The 16,228-nt window shown below is 49.4% G+C and overlaps 1 protein-coding gene across 6 annotated transcripts in view; it reads left to right on the plus strand.

The window, feature by feature from the left end:
- Positions 1–16,228, plus strand: part of SYT16 (synaptotagmin 16) — a 103,763-nt gene that overhangs the window by 69,358 nt on the left and 18,177 nt on the right. For 5 of the 6 annotated variants that reach the window (XM_080978244.1, XM_080978246.1, XM_080978245.1 and 2 more), the window contains one exon: positions 8,177–8,433. In XM_080978244.1, coding sequence (XP_080834370.1) covers positions 8,177–8,433 — 257 coding nt within the window. Of the gene's footprint in view, positions 1–2,805; positions 3,019–8,176; positions 8,434–16,228 lie in introns of all 6 variants that reach the window. The other variant, XM_080978243.1, reaches the window with a different exon arrangement.

The following is a 16,228-nucleotide window of genomic DNA, read 5'->3' on the forward strand; positions in this document are numbered from 1 at the left end:
GATAGGCTCAAGCCTTCATTAAAAAATAAATACATTAACTGGATGTGTAGGAAAGTGAGACTGAAAGAGACCCCCATTGCATACCCTCCCCACAATCACCCCAGTTTTCCCAGGACATCCCAGAATTACAGAAGCCATCCATCCTGGCTTCTGGTGCCGCCCAAGCTGACTTGCGCTGGAACATGGCTCCGAAAGATGTGCATCTCCTTCCTTGGAGGTGTTTAAGCAGAGGTCGTCTATATTGGATGCTTTAGCTGAGATTCCTGCATTGCAGGGGGTTGGACTAGATGACCCTCGGGTCCCTTCCAACTCTACAATTCTATGACCCTGTGGAATGCTGGAGGGTATGCGCCGTTGATGCTGCTTGCAGCCCAGGCTCTCCCAAATTCATGTGTATTTCCCTGCTGATGGGATCAGTACGGTGCCCTTTGTTTTACGTTGTCGTTGGCTCTCCCTACCTTGCGCCTGAGCCTGAAAACTCTGTCCTCCCCGTGTCGTCCTTGAACGGCGCCTCCAAGGTACTTCCAGGGTGAGCTCTGGCCTTGGGGAAAACAACCTTGCCGGAGACTGAGCCCAGCGCAGATCCTTGGTTATAAAAGAACAGATGTTCCGATGCCATCACCCCTGCTAATTGGAATTAAAAAAAGAGGCGCTGTGCCGCATCTCAAATTTCCCAGCCATCTGCGCCAGGGGGAAACAGAACAGGAGGATGCTTTCCTTTGGGAACTTGTGGAGCGGTGGGTGCGAGGGACAGCTGGTGTGTGTGTGTGTGTGTGTGTGTGTGTGTGCGTGCTAGAAAGGGAGAGCATGAGCATATGAACACACCAGCTGTCGGGTGTGTTACTATTTTGCGTTGCTTACCCTTGGGAATAAAGGAACACAGTTCTGGCACCAGCCGAGGCTGGTTGCAGCAGTTTTTCGGCACGACCAACGCCTGCGACGGGGAACAGAGTTGTTTCTGCACTTGAGGGTCTGTTTCTCTTACTTACACCATCCAGCACAAAAACATTGGTATACTAGTATATACCAGCCTCTGCCAACCTGGTGCCACTCTGAGGTCCATGGTCTACAGTTCCCACAATCCCTGATCGTTGGTCATGCTAGCTGGGTGTCAGGGCTGGTTCAGATGCAGATTGGCACGCCGGACGCAGAGACAAACAGAAAAGTTAACTCTTTATTCTAGGAAAAAGTATGCAAGGCAGCAGTGCCTAGAAGCAGGACTGGCCCCTATGAAACAGGTGCCAGGACTGAATGTCTTCACCTTCTACTTCCCTCTAAGACTCCTTCCAAGCAGCCTCAAACTATGTTGGGCGGGGCGAATCGGTGCTCTTTGTTCCGTGTCCTTGGAGACAAGGGCGGAGAGGAGCTTAGTACAGTAGCAGCAGCAAGCTCCTGGCATGTTTCTGCAGCATCTGTCTTCCTCCTCCTCTTCTGCTTCATCTGCTGAGTCTGAACTGCTTTCTGCACCTGGCTCCTCTTGCTCGCTAAAGCCTGTTGCCTCTTCAGCATCCAACCATTCCTCCCCTTCTTCTCCCTCTGACCTGCCTTCAGTGTCCCACCACCACTCCTCTTCTAAGGCTTCCCTAGGGGGTTCCCTGGCTGGCACCACTCCTCATCAGCCAGCCAGTCCCTGACACTGGGGTTGATGGGAGATGGTGTCCGAAACATTTGGATGATGCCAGGTGGGGAGGTCTGCTATAAAGGTCACCCGAAGTCACCTAGGGGACCAGCGGCGTAGCATGGGTTGTCAGCACCCGGGGCAAGGCAAGTAATTTGCGCCCCCAAAACCGGGGCAAGGCAAGTAATTTGTGCCCCCTAACCCCTAACCTGCCGCCGCTGCCAGCTTCTTCTTGCTGCTGCCTGGTCTGGTCTGGTGTGGTTCTCTCCCGCGCTCAGCGCTGTGCTGGGCGGCCGCTGCACTGTCCCTCCCCCAGATAGTCCCTCGCTCTCTCTCCGCACCGCACGCCTGGCACCCACCCCCTCCACAGTGGGCGGCGACCCAGCGGCTCGGATCGGATTCGCACAGCCAGCACTGCAGTGAGAGAGAGTGAGTGAGCCAGGTAGGGGCAGAGAGCTGCGAGTGCGAGCGCCCCCCCCAGATGTTGCGCCCGGTGCGGCCGGCACCCCCTGCACCCCCCACGCTACGCCACTGCAGGGGACAGCAAGCTACTGATGGCTGCTAGCCATGCTGCCTCTGCAGTTCAAGGCAGCAAGGCTACTGAATACCAGTCGCTGAAAGAGAGGGCTCTTATGCTTGAATCCTGCTTGCTGGTTTCCCACAGGCATCTAGTTGGCCCCTGTGAGAACAGGATGCTGGACTTACCCAGCAGGTCTCAGCTTATCTTCTTCTTCTTTGGCAATCACTCATAGCCGAGTAAGATTGTCTTCCATAAACACAGTTTTAACAATGAGTCCGCAAGTGACTGTGGAGGCCAATTCTGGATCCACACGTCCTTCCACAGTGGGGACATTGGTTTCCGGGCGGGAGTTGATCACGGGGCAGATTTGCCAAGCGTGCCTTCCTCTTAGCACGTTTCTCCCTTGCGTCCTGAGTTTGAGTGTCTTCAGAGCCCATGACACCTTTGGTAAAGGCTGTTCTCCAACTGGAGCGCTCGCAGGCCAGTGTTTCCCAGTTGTCAGTGTTTATACTACATTTTTTTTAGTGACCGATGCTCTAAGTGACTTGTTTCTCATTTTCTGAAAGCCACTGTCTTATCTGGAAACTCTCATTTTCTCTGCATCCTTCTCCACGAGCTGTCAAAATTCCTCTTTGTATGTGTTTGTGTGTGTGCTCTTTTCTCCCAGTGAATAGCTTCGGGGAGGACGAAGACCTGACCACCTCCTCGGACAGCGACGACGAGGTGATCAAGCAGTTTGAGATCTCCGTTTCGCGCTCGCAGAGCTTCCGTTCGGGAGTTTCCGAGAAAGGAACGCAAGCCGGTTCTGAGCGCAGGCCCAAATTCAACCGATTGCTGTCGAACCACGAAGAGTACAGCTCCGAGGCCTCTGAATGCGAAGGTATTATCCAGCTCTGTCCAAAAAGAAAAACAAAGCAGTCAAACACAAGAGATGGTTTGCTCCGAGAAGTCCAACAAGGATGGACTCAGTTTCTGTGGCTTCGGAGGAAATGGCAAAAGCGGTAAAAAATGCACTGATGTGCTGGTGCGCGCACACCGTCTTCCCATGACTTGAAAGGATTCTGCATTTTGAATCTCAGTTGATAGGTGCAGCCTCTCATGATGAGAACGTCAAAGGTGTAACGAAACAGTTGGTAACCCAAGAAAAACGCATCTCCCAAGATTCTCTGGGTCAACTCCCCAGAGAACCTTGCGAATGGCAGAGGATTCTGGGAAGCATTCTACAAAACACACTCACTTTCCTGCAGGACATTTCCTAGGTCTCACTTTGCACCTGAGGATGAACCTCAACGCTCCCCTTCCTTGCAAGGGAAAATCTTTTCAGGAAAACTTGTTCGCCATTACAGTGGTACCTCAGGTTACGTACACTTCAGGTTACATATGCTTCAGGTTACAGACTCCGCTAACCCAGAAATAGTGCTTCAGGTTAAGAACTTTGCTTCAGGATGAGAACAGAAATCGGGCTTCAGTGGCGCGGCAGCAGCAGGAGGCCCAATTAGCTAAAGTGGTGCTACAGGTTAAGAACAGTTTCAGGTTAAGTACGGACCTCCGGAACAAATTAAGTACTTAACCTGAGGTACCACTGTACTGAATTTCTCCCCGGGGAACCCTGCAGTCATTGGCTCCCCCACATACCTATATAGTGGTACCTTGGTTTCTGAATGGCTTGGCTCCCAAACAAATTGGCTCCTGAACGCCGCAAACCCGGAAGTAAGTGTTCCGGTTTGCGAACGTTTTTTAGAAGCCGAACGTCCGTTTCGGCTGTCGGCATTGTTTCTGGGGCCCATCAGCCAATCAGAAGCTGTGCCTTGGTTTGCGAACATTTTGGAAGTCAAACGGATTTCCAGAACGGATTGAGTTCAGGAACCAAGGTACTACTGTACAACGTTGCCAAGGGAACCCCGAGATTTTACAGAACACAGTTTTCACCCACCTAGTCTGCAGGATTCAACCATCCCAACTGAATCCCTCAAACTGCATTCCTTAATAATAGCCAATATCCTGGCTGCAGACCAAATCTACAAGGCACGGTGGGGAGGCAAACTTTGTGTGGGAAGTGTGTAATGTAACTTCTCACTAGAAAGGCATGTCTTCTATTCTGAAAAGCCTACGGCGCTTTTTTATTTACTCTTTTTTTTTTTACATTTATAAAACCTGCCTTTTCAGCCCACCACTCCGACGTGCCCCAAATGTATATATATATCAATCGTGTCCTTGTTGATTTCGGAGCTGCAATCTGCCGCGTGAGCTGAGTCCTGTTTGATTTTAGCAGAGCTGGGAGCCATCATAAGCATAAGCCTTTGGTTTGGAGAGTGGGGAAACGCCACCTGGACCCGTTCTGTGCATAAGAACGGGACCATGTGGTTCTAAACCTAAATGCACACTTTTAACTTGGCTGGAAGCCCCATTGAACCGACTGGGCTTGTGAAGATGCACAGGGCCAAACTACCATATTTTTCGCTCTATAAGACGCACCAGACCACAAGACGCACCTAGTTTTTGAAGGAGGAAAACAAGAAAAAATATATTCTGAATCTCAGAAGCCAGAACAGCAAGAGGGATCGCGGCGCAGTGAAAGCAGCAATCCCTCTTGGTGTTCTGGTTTCTCTGATAGCTGTGCAGCCTGCATTCGCTCCATAAGACGCACACACATTTCTTCTTACTTTTTAGGAGGGAAAAAGTAAGTCTTGCAGAGCAAAAAATACAGTATAAAGCTGTGCTGATTCCAGCAGGGCTTTCATAGGCTGCAGACTTGAGCGCAGCTGAAACTTTAAGTGTCTCTGCAACCATGCAGAGTCTTGCCCAAGGAAAGGCTTCCCATTATTCCTGGGTGGCTTCTTCCATCTCCCTGTCCTGCACCTCTTCTCTAGCAAATGAAGGATGGTAAATGTGTGGTGTGGGAGAAATAATTCAGAGCAGGAGAGCGGGAAGCTTTTTCAGCTGCAGGGCTGCTTCTGGGCAACTTCCAAGAACCATAGAATTGCAGAGTTGGAAGGGAACCCCCAAGGTCATCTAGTCCAGCCCCCCCCCGCAATGCAGGGATCTTGCCCTAATTGGGACTCGAACCCGCAGCACTGCGATTGAGAGCCTTGTGCTCTACCGACTGATCAAAGGCAAAAGTGGGAAGAGCAGCAAGTGTACATCTTACCTTAGTAGAGCATGCGAGTTTCTGCACTCCCCTGCCTCTGTCATAGAATCAGGGAATCGTAGAGTTGGAAGGGACCCCAAAGGTCATCCAGTCCAACCCTTTGCAATGCAGGAATCTCAGCTGAAGCACCCATGACATCCAGACAAGCAAGAGACATTATCTGAGTTCAAGGGCACATCTAGCCAGGCAAAAACACGGAAGGAGGGTGCATAGCGGGGCCAGTGAGGGATGTGGCCTGGAGAGAAGTCCAAGGGCCAAGTGCAGAGGTCTAGAGGGCCACATTCAGCCTCTGGGCCCGAGGCTCTCCTTCCCTGATATAGAGAAACAGGGTGTTCTGATTACCGTATTTTTCGCTCTATAGGACGCACCAGACCATAGGACGCACCGGACCATAGGAAGGGGAGAACAGGAAAAAAATAAAAATCTCCCCATCTCTGCTCAGCGCCCCTTCAGTGAATCGGCAGGAGAAACAGAGCCCCTTCCATTTCTCCTCCCGCTTCGCTGAAGGTGCTCTGCGCAGAGAGGGAAAACTGTGCAGCGCCTCTCCAGCGAAGCGAAGCCTGGAGAGCAAGAGGGATCGGTGTGCACCGACCCCTCTCACTCTCCAGGCTTCAGGTGGCTATCCACAAGCCTTTGGAGCACAGCGGGAACTCCTGCTGTGCTCCGAAGGCTTGCGGATAGCTGCCTGAAGCCCCCAGAGCGCAGCGGGAGTTCGCACTGCGCTCCGGGGGCTTCAGGCGGCTTCAGCGAAAGCAACGCGAAGCCTCCGGAGCGTGGGGGGAGCGCTCCCTCTGCGTTTTGGAGGCTTCGCGTTGCTATCACTGAAGCCAAGGAGCCTGCATTCGCTCCATAGGACGCACACACATTTCCCCTTCATTTTTGGAGGGAGGAAAAGTGCGTCCTATAGAGCGAAAAATATGGTAGATTCATATCCCGCCTTTTCTCCAAGGAGATCAAGGTGGTGTACAAATTCCTCCCCCTCTCCATTTTATCCTCACGACAACCCTGTGAGGTAGGAAGATAGTGGCTGGCTCAAGGCCACCCAGTGTGGGGATTTGAACCCTGGCCACCAGGTTCTAGTCAGTCCCTCTAACCACTCCTGGCCTGTTGGCATCCTTCTGTCTTGAGAGACAATGGAGTGCGCCTCCAAGGGGGAAACCAAACTGCTGTGTTAGCAGCGCCAAAGTGACTTCCTTGCGGTGCAAGCCTGGGCAGAGGGTCTGGAGGTCCTGGGCTGCCCAGACAACAAGACCCTCCTCTGGCCTCTCTGATGTGGTCCGAAGGAAAGCAGAGCAAGACGTTGGGCGCCAGCTTGGCTGCAGGAGTTGCCGGAGGGCAGGCGCGATGGGTTGTGCTCAACAACTTGTAATCATGGTGGGAGCACGGAGGGTGAAAATTGTCCTCTTCACCTCCCGACCCTACCTAGTGGGCCAGTGCTTGCCTGGGGGCGGCGGAGGATACGATACAATACGATAATCTTTACTGTCATTGTCCCATACAGAACAACGAAATTGAAAAAATCTACAGCAGACATTCAAAAACCAACAAGCCTGCTATCCCAGCAATCCCAGCCTGGTTAACCCCCTAAACACTCCTATACCCCATAATTAAATACAATATTTTTCGCTCTATAAGACACACTTCCCCCTCCTAAAAAGTAAGGGGAAATGTGTGTGCGTCTTTTGGAGCGAATGCAGGCTGCGCAGCTATCCCTTGCTCTCCTGGCTTCAGGGATAGCCATGCAAAGTGTTATGTACTGAAGTTCTCACCCTGGGCCAGCAGGGGGATACTGTAGATAGTTCAGGTCCACATATGCAAATAAGGGATCGAAAGTGATGTTCAGTGATTGGATAGTTACAGAAAATGGTTACTGTTGCGTTCTAGTGGAGCTCTATATAAGCAGGCTGACTGAACCCTTCAGTTCAGTTCTGTTCTGGCCTGTGAACAAACAAGAGCTGCTTGAAGAATCGCTGTGTCATCTGATATGTTCACCCACAACTTAACACAAAGCCTCCGGAGCGCAGCGGGATTGCTCCTCCTCCTGCGCTCCGGAGGCTTTCTGTTGCTTTCGCTGAAGCCAGGAGAGCAAGAGGGATCGGTGCGCAGCGATCCCTCTTGCTATTCTGACTTCGCTTCACTGGAAAGGCGCTGTGCAGAGAGCGAGAGGATATTTTTCCCCCTTGTTCTCCTCCTCTAAAACTAGGTGCGTCTTATGGTCAGGTGCATCTTATAGAGTGAAAAATATGGTGCTCCCACAGAGACTACCTTACACCGCGTTTAAAACCCAAATTGCATTTGGATAGAAACTGTTTCTCAGACGGCTAGTCCTAGTCTTTATAACCCTATACCTTCTTCCAGAACGAGGGCAGCTCCCTCAATATTGGAGGGAGGGCTCAGCCCTCTGCCTACAAATCTTGAGGGGTCTGAAGCCCCCTCTGCCCCCTATATTTGGCATCCCTGCCAGAATGAGACGTACAAGGCGCCATTGCATCTTAGGGACTTCACTCTGGATTTGTGTAGCCTTTTCTTCTCCCGAAGATGTCACACAAGGCAGCAGAGGTTATGCACATGCTCTCAAACAGCTGCTCATCACTCAGCCTACATTTTCAGGTGAGCACTTCAAAACAAAACTCCTTGGGTTTTGTGCGAAGAGGTCCTTCGGTTGGTTCCCAAGGGAGAAGCTGGTTTGGCTCCTTCGCTGCCATTCCGTTGGAAAGAGGCGTTCTTCCTTTGGAGACTCAGGATTCCCAAGTCCCTCATGCATAGTTATCACTTCTAGGCCCTGGTCTGCAGCGGATTTAAGCATCTGCACACTTGAGGGATAAAGAAACGGCTGGTCTTAATCCCCCCCGCCGAATTTATTTTTCTCTCTGCTCTTAAAATGTGCTAGATCTCGACGGGTTCAGCCAACTGAGTTACCAAGACAACCTCTCTTATCACGAAGATGACCATCTATCCCTCGACTCCAGAACGGCGTCAGAGAGCAGGGGCTCTGGGCAGCCTAAAGACCCCGGGGTGGAGGTCAGCGCCACGCCCAGCCTCAGCCGGCAAGAGACAGAAGGGAGCTTGGAAATGGAGACGGCTTTTAGCAACCAAGGATTCGAAGGGAACGACGCCACGGACAGCTCGTCGGCCTGGAGCCCGGAGGTAAGAAGAAAGCAGTTGTTCTTGCAACGTGGAGGTTGTTTCATTCCTTCTAAGAAGTTTTCTCTAGGGCGCCTGCATTTCTGTTTACCACGTTTGAATGTCATGAAATGAGTTAATTAATGAAAGAGCACTGTAATATTGGGATACCTCTCCTTTTTAGGAACGCCTTGTGCGCTCACAGCCTGGAAGGTTGAGGGAGTTAAGTCCATTTGGTATGAATGGATAATGTGTAGTTGCAGTTATGGAAAGCCCATCTAGAAGATATCTGAAGGCAGTCCTGTACAGTGGATGCTTGGGTTGCAAACGTGATCTGTGCAGGATGCACGTTCACAACCCACAGCGTTTGCAACCCACAGTGGCATGTCTGCGCACGTGCAGGTTGTGATTCGACTCTTCTGCGCATGCGCAAAGTGCAATTTAGCGCTTCTGCACATGTGCAACTGCCGAAACCCGGAAGTAACCCGTTCCAGTACTTCTGGGTTTCGGCGGGTCCGTAACCCAAAAAAACACAACCTGAAGCATCTGTAACCCGAGGTATGACTGTAGAGTGGTACCTCGGGTTACATATGCTTCAGGTTACATACGCTTCAGGTTACACACTCCACTAACCCAGAAATAGTGCTTCAGGTTAAGAACTTTGCTTCAGGATAAGAACAGAAATCGGGCTTCGGCGCCGTGGTGGCAGCAGGAGGCCCCATTAGCTAAAGTGGTGCTTCAGGTTAAGAACAGTTTCAGGTTAAGAAAAGACCCCCGGAACGAATTAAGTACTTAACCTGAGGTATCACTGTATTGGGAAGTTTCTAATGTCTGATGTTTTATTCTGCTTTTCTATTTGTTGGAAGCTGCCCAGAGTGGTTGGGGCAATGTAGTCAGATGGAGGGGGTACAAATATAATAATAATAATAATAATAATAATAATAATAATAGTAATAATAGTAATAAAAAAAATACCCCACCCATCTGACTGGGTTGCCCCAGCCACTCTGGGCGGCTTCCAACATATATAAAAACATAGTAAAACATTGAACATTAATAAACTTCTCTATACAGGGCTGCCTTCAGATAACTCCTAAAGGTTGTTGTTGTTGTTATTATTATTAATATGGAATGCTTTTCAACTACTATTATTATTTATCTAGCACCACCAATGTGCATGGTGGCAAAGCCATAGCTCAACGGTACATCATCTGCTTTGAATACCCAAGGCCTTGGGTTCAATTCCTGGCACCTCCAGGAGAGATGCCAGGGCCAGGAGACACTTTATGCTCACCCACACTTCCATTTGCCCTGCAGTTTCTTCCGTTTGGTCCATGACTTCTTGGCAGGGTTCTAGAAGACTTTCTTTTGCCCCACTGCTTTCCCTGGAAAGACCCGAGGTTTACCGCTATATGGGAACGAGAGTCGATCTGCAGGACACCCGATTGACATTTGCTCTGATTCAGCCGTAAACAGTGGGTTTCTCCAGGGAAAGTGGTGGGACAGAAAGAAAACCCTCTCGGGTGAGCCCTTCCTGTCTGAAACCTTGGAAAGTCCCTGCCAGTCAGTATAGGTTGATGGGCCCATCGTCTGACCTTATATATAAGGCAGCTGCAAACCCCGCCTGCTCAGCCCCCAAGAATGTGGCGTCCATCACTTCGATTCATACAGTGACTCTTACACAGGCATAGTCAAACTCGGGCCTCCAGATGTTTTGAGACTACAATTCCCATTATCCCTGACCACTGGACCTGTTAGCTAGGGATGATGGGAGTTGTAGTCCCAAAACATCTGGAGGGCCGAGTTTGCCTGCTCTTACAGAACACGTTTGCCTGCCAGAATCCTTTTCCAGATAAGGATGTTGTAGCAATCGCTGTGAAGGGGATTGGGAAACGAGGACTTTCAAGGCTTTATAAAATTCTGCAGCTGCAGATACTTCTCTCCCCTCCACATGCTTGACAGCTATTATTGAAATACGTCAGTTTGCAGTTTTTTTTAACATAAAATCTTTCCGGCAGATTCAGATTACCAAGCAAAAGTATGGTCTGCTGTACATAATTCTAAGCCCATGGTTATCATTAACCATAGTTAACAAACCACAGTTAGAACGGCGGCACTTGGCAGATGGCTACTTAGAATTTGGTTTGTTCCCTACAAGCCAGGAATATCTGCTTTTCACTAGTGGCTCTGTAGGTTTGAGTCATTGATGGCTCCTTAACCGTAGTTAAGGCACTTGATAATCTAGCACCCCCTAGTGGTTGGAAATTCTGCCCCCTCTGAATACCACCCTGGTAGCAAGATGGCTGATCAGATATCTTTATGTCCTTCTGTCCTCAGCTCTTCCTCCTCCTCCTCTTCCTTCTATGTTGATAGATTTTTTTTCTTGTACCTGTAGCACCCGGAAGCAGTCTGATATGTTTCAGATCCACTCTGTTTCATTCCAGTTCAATATGTTATTCGGGTCTGAATATGCCCTGTTAAATCTCAAGTTCTGTTTCCACGTCATTGACAATAACAGGGAATCTAAAAGAGCTGCAACCTCTTCCTTTATTACTTAAGTGGATGAAATTTGCAGGCAAAGGAGCACCTGCCTTTTTTGTGTGTGTCAGATCCACCCAGAGGTCTTTGTGCAGGAAAATATATACCCTCCCTAACTTTTTTTAGTGCCTACCACAGTTGATGAACATTGCAGGCATGGTTGCCCTTTCTGAGGAGATGAAGCCTACAAACAGTTTTGAAAGATGAGTGCAGCAGTTCTCCAGCAAGGGCTCATGTTACAATTTCAAAACAGAAAAATAAAGATCCATGTTTCCTCCTCTCTCTTTTTGTTTTGCAAGGGGCCATGGGGCCTCCCACCTGTCGGCATTTCTCTGTGGCTTTTCAAGTCTTCCTGTGCTTCTCCTGTAAAACCAGTGTCAGAGATTAAAAAGAGGAATGCAGGGAGACTTGCAAAGCACTCTTTGAAGCAGCCTCCACCCCTTCCTTTAAAGGAGCCTGTTTCAAAGGGTGCTTTTGGCTTTGCTTGCAAAATATGCCTCTTTTTCTCCCTTCCCCTTCATTTGAAAGAGGAGGGGATTTCTCCAGTCCTCTGCCTTTGCTTGAGGTTAGGAAATTAGAAGGTAAGGAGGAGTCATGCAAAGACCTTTGCAAGTCTCCCCCTTCCATTTTAAATCCTCACCCTCTCACGGATCTGCTCCCATCTCTCAGCTGTGCTCATCAGCCAATGAGCAGAGATTAAATCCTGCTGCCTAGGCTGCAGGATTCTCTTCCCACAATTCGTTATGAATTATAAGATGCAGAGGCAGATGTGTGTGTGTTTTTAACCAGCTTAATTGTACTCAAATCTTACAATACTTGTCTGTTTATTTATTGCTATATATCCCACCTTTTCCTCCAAGAAGCTTGGTAGCATACATGGTCCTTCCCCTCCTCATCTAATCCCCACAACATCCCTGTAAAGTAGGTCGGGCTGAGAGGCCGTAACTGGCCTAAGATCACCCAGTGAGCTTCATGACTGAGCGGGGATTTGAACGCAGGTGGCGCTGTGGTCTGAACCACAGAGCCTAGGGCTTGCCAATCAGAAGGTCGGCGGTTTAATCCCCGCGACGAGGTGAGCTCCGTTGCTCGGTCCCTGCTCCTGCCAACCTAGCAGTTCGAAAGCACGTCAAGTGCAAGTAGATAAATAGGTACCACTTTGGCGGGAAGGTAAGCGGCGTTTCCTTGCGCTGCTCTGGTTCGCCAGAAGCAGCTTAGTCATGCTGGCCACATGACCCAGAAGCCGTCTGCGGACAAACGCCGGCTCCCTTGGCCAGTAAAGCGAGATGAGTGCCGCAACCCCAGAGTCGTCCGTGACTGGACTTAACGGTCAGGGGTCCCTTTACCTTTACCTTTTACCTCCCAGGTCCCAATCCAATGTTTTAACCACTACACCACACTACTTCACCACCCAGCCTTTTTTAAAAAAGAAAGGTTTGCCGTAGGTTTAAGTGCTGTGTACAGTCCTGGCTTGTAAACTAGGATTCAACTGTGGGTTGCAGCCTTGATTTGTAAGTAGCGCTTAAACCAGTTCCCTGGTTTGGATGTCGCCGGAATCTGCAACTTTAACAAACCAAGAAGACGAGCCACGGGGAGAGCCCTGAAGCTTGTCGCTTGTTCCATCACCAGCACATAATGGTTTGTTGGGCTGAACAAGAAGCAGCGAAGTTGTATTTGCCTGCATTTCATTCAGCCTCCTCCGAGTAGCTTGTCTGGCTGCATTGTGGGGCTGAGATAAAAGATTGCCTCTGCTATTCTTATATTCTAAAAATATTCCCGGTATCTTAAAACTCCATTCAAACACCCACTTATTTGGATTTTTAAATTTTTTATTTTAAAAGAACCCTTCGCCTTTGATGGTGGAACCACAAAAACCATTTCAGGGCCATTCCCGTAATTGCTTGCTTTGTTAGATGGATATTGCTTTTCTCCTTTTCCTCTTATTTGCTTATTTTTTTCTTCCACCACACGTATATAAATTCAGTTGTTGTATTGGGAGTGGATTGCAGTGAAGGACGTATTCAGCTAAATCTAATGCTGATGACATCTTTCCGCCGGGCTCAAATGAAGAACATTGTTTGAGCTCGGAAGAGAGTTGTTCAGTCTGCACAGCCTTGGAAAATGAATGCGTTCAGCAACCATTTCTAAGGAGCAGAATTATGAAACAGGATGGGAAGAATGCCAAGCATTTTGGTGCTCCAACCAGAAGAGGCAGGTACGTCAGGCACAGGTTGTCTGTTCCTTACATCGCAGGTAACTCTGGCCAGAAGGAAGGAGCTGCTCACAGCCAAAACCCAAATTCCTTAACCCAATGAGTTATGTCGCTTTCAAACGTGGCAAAATATTCACACATACCCCATGTGATGGGGAATCATGGGGATTTAGAGGGAGTAAGAAGAGTCCCTTGCCAGCAAAGGTCCGTATAGTTAAAGCTATGGTTTTCCCAGTAGTGATGTATGGAAGTGAGAGCTGGACCATAAAGAAGGCTGATCGCCGAAGAATAGATGCTTTTGAATTATGGTGCTGGAGGAGACTCTTGAGGGTCCCATGGACTGCAAGAAGATCAAACGTCTCTATTCTGAAGGAAATCAGCCCTGAGTGCTCACTGGAAGGACAGATCCTGAAGCTGAGACTCCAATACTTTGGCCACCTCATGAGAAGAGAAGACTCCCTGGAAAAGACCCTGATGTTGGGAAAGATGGAGGGCACAAGGAGAAGGGGACAACAGAGGACGAGATGGTTGGACAGTGTTCTCGAAGCTACCAGCATGAGTTTGACCAAATTGCGGGAGGCAGTGGAAGACAGGAGTGCCTGGCGTGCTCTGGTCCATGGGGTCACGAAGAGTCGGACACAACTAAACGACTAAACATCAACAACAATGAGAGTCCTGCTGGATGAGGCCAAAGGTCTCTCTCCCCATTCCGCACCCCACCCCTGCAGGTCAACACAGACTGGTGGGCAGGACAAGTGTCCTGCCAAAGTCCTGTCAGTGCTTCCCAAGTGCCTGGGAAAATACTTGCTCTTGGCCCTTGGGGTACTGCAGAAAAAGGGGTTTGGCCAGCCCCATGTTTTATGCTCAAAGAGCATATACCCTTTAACATTCATCCGATGAAAATAGGGACGTTTTTTCTTCTTCTTTTTGTGTACAGTGGTACCTCGGGTTACATACGCTTCAGGTTACAGATGCTTCAGCTTACAGACTCTGCTAACCCAGAAATAGTACCTCGGGCTAAGAACTTTGCTTCAGGATGAGAACAGAAATCGTGCTGCAGCGGCACGGCAGCAGCAGGAGGCCCCATTAGCTAAAGTGGTGCTTCAGGTTAAGAACAGTTTCAGGTTAAGAACGGACCACTGGAACGAATTAAGTACTTAACCCGAGGTACCACTGTAATTTTTATTAAATTTTCTACAACCTTAAAATATAAATGACTTCCCTTCTTCTCTTTCCATGGTTCATTTTGTATAACATAAATCCTTGCATACAGTCGTACCTTGGCAGTTGAGCACCTTGTGATTCGAACGTTTTGGCTCCTGAACGCCGCAAACTCGGAAGTGAGTGTTCTGGTTTGCAAACGTTCTTTTGGAACCTGAACATCCAACGCAGATTCCGTGGGTTCCGATTGGCTGCAGCAGAACCCTCAGCGCTGGACCTCAAGTGTCTGGGCTGAATGATGGGGCTGGAGATGCGCCTTCAGGTATACTGGACCGGGGCCATTTAGGGCTTTAAAGGTCAGCACCAACACTTTGAATTGTGCTCAGAAACGTGTTGTTGTTGTTGTTTAGTCGTTTAGTCGTGTCCGACTCTTCGTGACCCCATGGACCAGAGCACGCCAGGCACTCCTGTCTTCGCTCGGAAACGTACTGGGAGCCAGTGTAGCTCTTTCAGGGCCAGTGTTATATGGTCTCGGAGGCCGCTCCCAGTCCCCAGTCTAGCTGCTGCATTCTGGATTAGTTGCAGTTCTCCAGGTCACCTTCAAAGGTAGCCCCATGTAGAGCGCATTGCAGTAGTCCAAGTGAGAGATAACCAGAGCATGCGCCACTCTGGCAAGACAGCGGGCAGGTATGGTCTCAGCACTGTGTACCAGATGGAGTTGGTAAACCGCTGCCCTGGACACAGAATTGACCTGTGCCTCCATGGACAGCTACGGGTCCAAAATGACTCCCAGGCTGCGCACCTGGTCCTTCAGGGGCACAGTTACCTCATTCAGGACCAGGGAGAGGCCATGGGATGCTCCCTCACTGCCGCAGCTGCTTGGGACAGGTGCCAGCTCACCCACCTCCCCGAACTCTTGGTGGTGGCACTGGCAGGGGAAATAGGGACATTCTGGGATCAAATCAGAAGCCAGGATAGATTTTGTAATTCCAGGGCTGTTCCTGGAAAATAGGGACACTTGGAAGGTGTGAGAGCTTTGAGCTTGCAAAACCCTTAGTACATCCCTTCCCAAACACCTGACGGCCAGCTGGCAATCAAGGCAACATGCAAACAATTAAAACAGCGATCAGCAGCACGAAAACATCAAGATGATTTTAAACAAATCAAGGTTAAAAAGCATCAGTGGAAACAAAAGCCGTTAAGCTTGGGTAGGCTTGCTCAAGTCCTTGAATGTCCTGTTCTTTTCAGCGCGTGCTCATGTTTAAATAGAAAGGAGGGGTCTCTATAGCAACTCTTTCTAGTCTGAGATTAAAGAGCACCTACGAACAGGAAACACATGCACCCAGGAAGCTGAACACCTGTCTGTCTCTCTCTCTCTCTCTCTCTTCCCTCCCACCTTGGTTTTGTTTCATCAAAATAAATGTTCTGCAAGAAGGCAGAAGGGTTTGCCTGCAAGGCTCACTGGAAAATACAAAAAACTATGGCTCAATTTCACATTTAGAGAGAAGATGTTCATGTGCAGCTCAGAGGTGAGGAGGTGGAAAGCATTTGTGTTGTTACAAAAGTTGGGTGCCCCCACTCTCTACAAGATTCCATGGGGACCCAGGCACTCATCCAGGGTCTGTGTTCCTTTGGAGAATTAAGCATGGCAGAGACTGTCATCGCTTTAAGAAATATGGTTCATTCACCTATTGACACCCTCAGTCTGCATGGAGGGAGTCCAGATCTTACAGCATGGTCATTTCAAGATTGGCTTGTACCCCACAGCAGTGTAGACCTGGGGTCCGCGGCATGTCTCCCAGCCAGCCTTCAGCCAACCTGCCCAAGATGGATTCTAGTCTCTCTCCCCTTTTTCTTCCCAGCACACCTTGCTAAAAAACCCTCTCTTTTCCTGTCATCCCAGGTCAATGA

This window comes from Podarcis pityusensis (assembly GCF_964106645.2).
Source record: "Podarcis pityusensis genome assembly, chromosome: 1".
NCBI classification, from domain to species: domain Eukaryota; kingdom Metazoa; phylum Chordata; class Lepidosauria; order Squamata; family Lacertidae; genus Podarcis; species Podarcis pityusensis.